Source organism: Cyclopterus lumpus, chromosome 20 (genome assembly GCF_009769545.1).
Source record: "Cyclopterus lumpus isolate fCycLum1 chromosome 20, fCycLum1.pri, whole genome shotgun sequence".
Taxonomy (NCBI): domain Eukaryota; kingdom Metazoa; phylum Chordata; class Actinopteri; order Perciformes; family Cyclopteridae; genus Cyclopterus; species Cyclopterus lumpus.
This window is the reverse complement of record NC_046985.1, coordinates 9041638-9044544: the sequence shown is the minus strand read 5'-3', so window position 1 is coordinate 9044544 and position 2907 is coordinate 9041638. Positions and strand designations below refer to the sequence as shown.

The 2907-nt window shown below is 44.2% G+C and overlaps 1 protein-coding gene across 1 annotated transcript; it reads right to left on the bottom strand.

Moving 5' to 3' along the window:
• Positions 1 to 509: 509 nt before the first annotated feature.
• On the bottom strand, positions 510 to 2393 carry bhlhe22 (basic helix-loop-helix family, member e22). The gene has a single exon (XM_034560510.1). The coding sequence runs from the start codon at positions 2247 to 2249 to the stop codon at positions 1449 to 1451; it is 801 nt and encodes a 266-aa protein (XP_034416401.1). The 5' UTR covers positions 2250 to 2393; the 3' UTR covers positions 510 to 1448.
• Positions 2394 to 2907: the final 514 nt, after the last annotated feature.

The window sequence follows — 2907 nt, the reverse complement described above, 5'->3', positions numbered from 1 at the left end:
CACACTTGTTTTCGAATTAACGTATTATTACACACCGTCATGGAAATTGTTTTAATCATCACGATAAAGGTCGCTAGAGTTAGTTTTTTGTTCGAAGAGCAGAAACCTATTTTATTTATTTTTTTTACGCCTCGAGGCAATATTTGCCCACCACGTCTGCCCTTCGCTCCCAAGACTTGGCGTCACTTTACAGCTCAAGAAAAGAAAAGTTATCATTTTGATGGGGCAGAAAATTATTGAACAATTCTTTCTCGGCGCACTTGACAACTCGTGAGAGTCTGCGACTGATCAGGACTACGTCACCCCCAGAAACGAGGGTCAAATTGTGTAATAAGCGCTTTAAAAACATTAGTTTTGCGATAAAACATAATACAATGTCAAATTCATGTTAATGTCTTTGTGTATTCATCAAATGGGCACAATAAAAGGCAAAATCAGTTTGCTGTGATTCCACTGACACTAAACTTCACATCAGATGAATAATCAGAAGTATTTCTGTTGTTCAAAATATTTTTAATAAAGCTTTTTAACACTGAAATACATACAAATGGCCCTCTTTGCTCATATAATAACTAAAGTATCTACAATAATTGACATCTTGACCTGACAACGCGATTCATCTGAATACCTCAATTATCCTCAACGCAAAATATACAACTAAGATCAACACTACAATGTGCAATGCAAGCAAATTATCCAATATAACTATCGAAATTAATAAATTACAAAAGACACACCGAAACACCTGAAACATCTTAAATCAGGTTTTCTGAAATTTTATTATATCACAGTGCCCCAAAAAATAATTGTAATAGGCGTGCGCAACTATTAACAAGTGTCTGGATTAGCACATAACATCTGACTGATTAAACGACTTAACTTCATCGTTATCATCTATTTCATTTAACTTTTCCTTGTTCATGACATTCCACGTGCTCAATAGAAAAGTTCATGAAAACAGGCCTTGCACCATGTAAGCAAACAGCAAATGTCTCTGAGGTGGATGAAAGAAAAACCGCAAAAATATATAAGGAAGCAGCAGAAAGTTGGACTAACGCTCCAGGAAGGTGTCCATCTATTTAAGTGAAAAAGTCGCAGGTTGTCAGGTCACCCAAATCTCCAAAAGGTTCCATAACAGGGCAAGTGATCAACAACTCACTCAACACTTGAAGCCACTCTCAGGCCTACTGTACTTGTGTTTGGTCTTCACTGTCATTCATACCAGCACTTTAAGGATGATTTATATACATAATCAAGTATTGTTTAAACAAAAAAGCGCGTTTTGAATGCATTTAGTAAATATTATAAAAGTATTCATCGGCATTACTTCTTTGTCTCTAGTCTACTGACTTCAACAACAGTAGCCTCACAGGTTTCTCTCTCCAAAAGTGTTCTTAAAGGTGGTGTCCGATATCCCCTGTGCTTCTCTGAGTCTTTGCCAGACGCAGTTAAGGCTTGTCAGTGCACTGTTTGCAGAGGCTGGAGGTGGCGTTGTTGAATAGGGCACATTTATTGGGGCAGGAGGACGCAGCTACCCCGGCGGGGAAGGGATATCCAGGCGGCTGGTCGTACGCGCCCAAGCCCGGAGCTGCGAGGGCAGTGGTGGCCGGTATCGAGGCAGCAGAGATGGCTTGGCCCTGGTTGAGATACGCTACTAGCCTCCTCATCTCTTCCAGTGCCTGCGCCTGCATGAGAATGTAGTTTTTGGCGAGCAGCAAAGTGGCAATTTTGGAGAGTTTACGCACAGACGGGCTGTGCGCGTAAGGGATGACCCCTCTGAGCTCATCCAGCGCGTCGTTCAGATCGTGCATCCGTCTTCTTTCTCTGGCATTGATGTTCAGCCTCAGTGATTTCTGCTCTTTGTTTTTCTTACCTCCTGGTTTCCCCACGGGCACTGACCGCCCGTCGGTCAGAAGGACCATGTCACACCTGCCGTCACTGTCATCATCGGGACTCTCGCCGCCGCTGCTCTCCGCCGCCGAGGTCCTGTTGGCGCTCTCACCGAAATTGACGCACAAAGATCCGGTCGGCAGACCAAGTGGCCCCCCTCTACCTCCTGCCAGTCCTCCCGGCTGAATCGAGTCTTGTTCGGTCTGATCAAAGCAGCTGATCGGTGACTGGCGGTCTCTGGCTGGTAGTTCAATGCCGGCCGACGACCTGAAAGGGTCCATTTTTTTAGTGGACACGGCGCTGAGAGTTTTGTGAAAAATGTCCCCTTCGCTGCCGTTCAAGTTCATCCTTCTGTCCATAGTCTTGTGGATTCCGCGTGTTTGCAGGCAACGGTCGCTGCTGGAGACTCTTTGCGCGCCTCTATCAGTTTCTTCCTCTGGTTGTCCTTTACGACTTTAGTTGTGTCAGTGGCGAAGTTGCAGGATTGCTCGACTTGTCAGCTGAGGTGTGGAGATGAGGAGGAGACTCGTGTAATAAGTGCTTCTCTCTCTCTCTCTCTCGATCTATCCTCTCCCTCTCTCTCTCTCTCTCTCTACCTAGTCCTTCTCTCTCTCTCTCTCTCTCTCTCCTCTCTTGTTCTGTGTGTCTGATTCACCTTCACCGGATCTCCACGATGATCCTCGTTACGCACGAGACGCCTGAGTCGTTTTACATCATTATCTCGAGGCGGGTTATTAAAAGGGATTCGCCTATTGGGATAGAGACACCCTCTCCCCTCTCACTCTCTACCCAATCAGGTTAACGTTTTAATTAATGGCATTTAAACGATGACAAACAATACCGCGTGCGCTCTATCCTTCCCTTTGTGTTTATAGCTCTCTATATTCCATTTGATCATAAAAGGACCTGCTTAAGTGTTTTGCTTTGGTAACATTCTCTGGTGTTTTTAGAGCCACGTTTTTTATTTAATATAACTTTTTGGGGATTTCGTTTGTCTGCATAATCCAAATCATATAG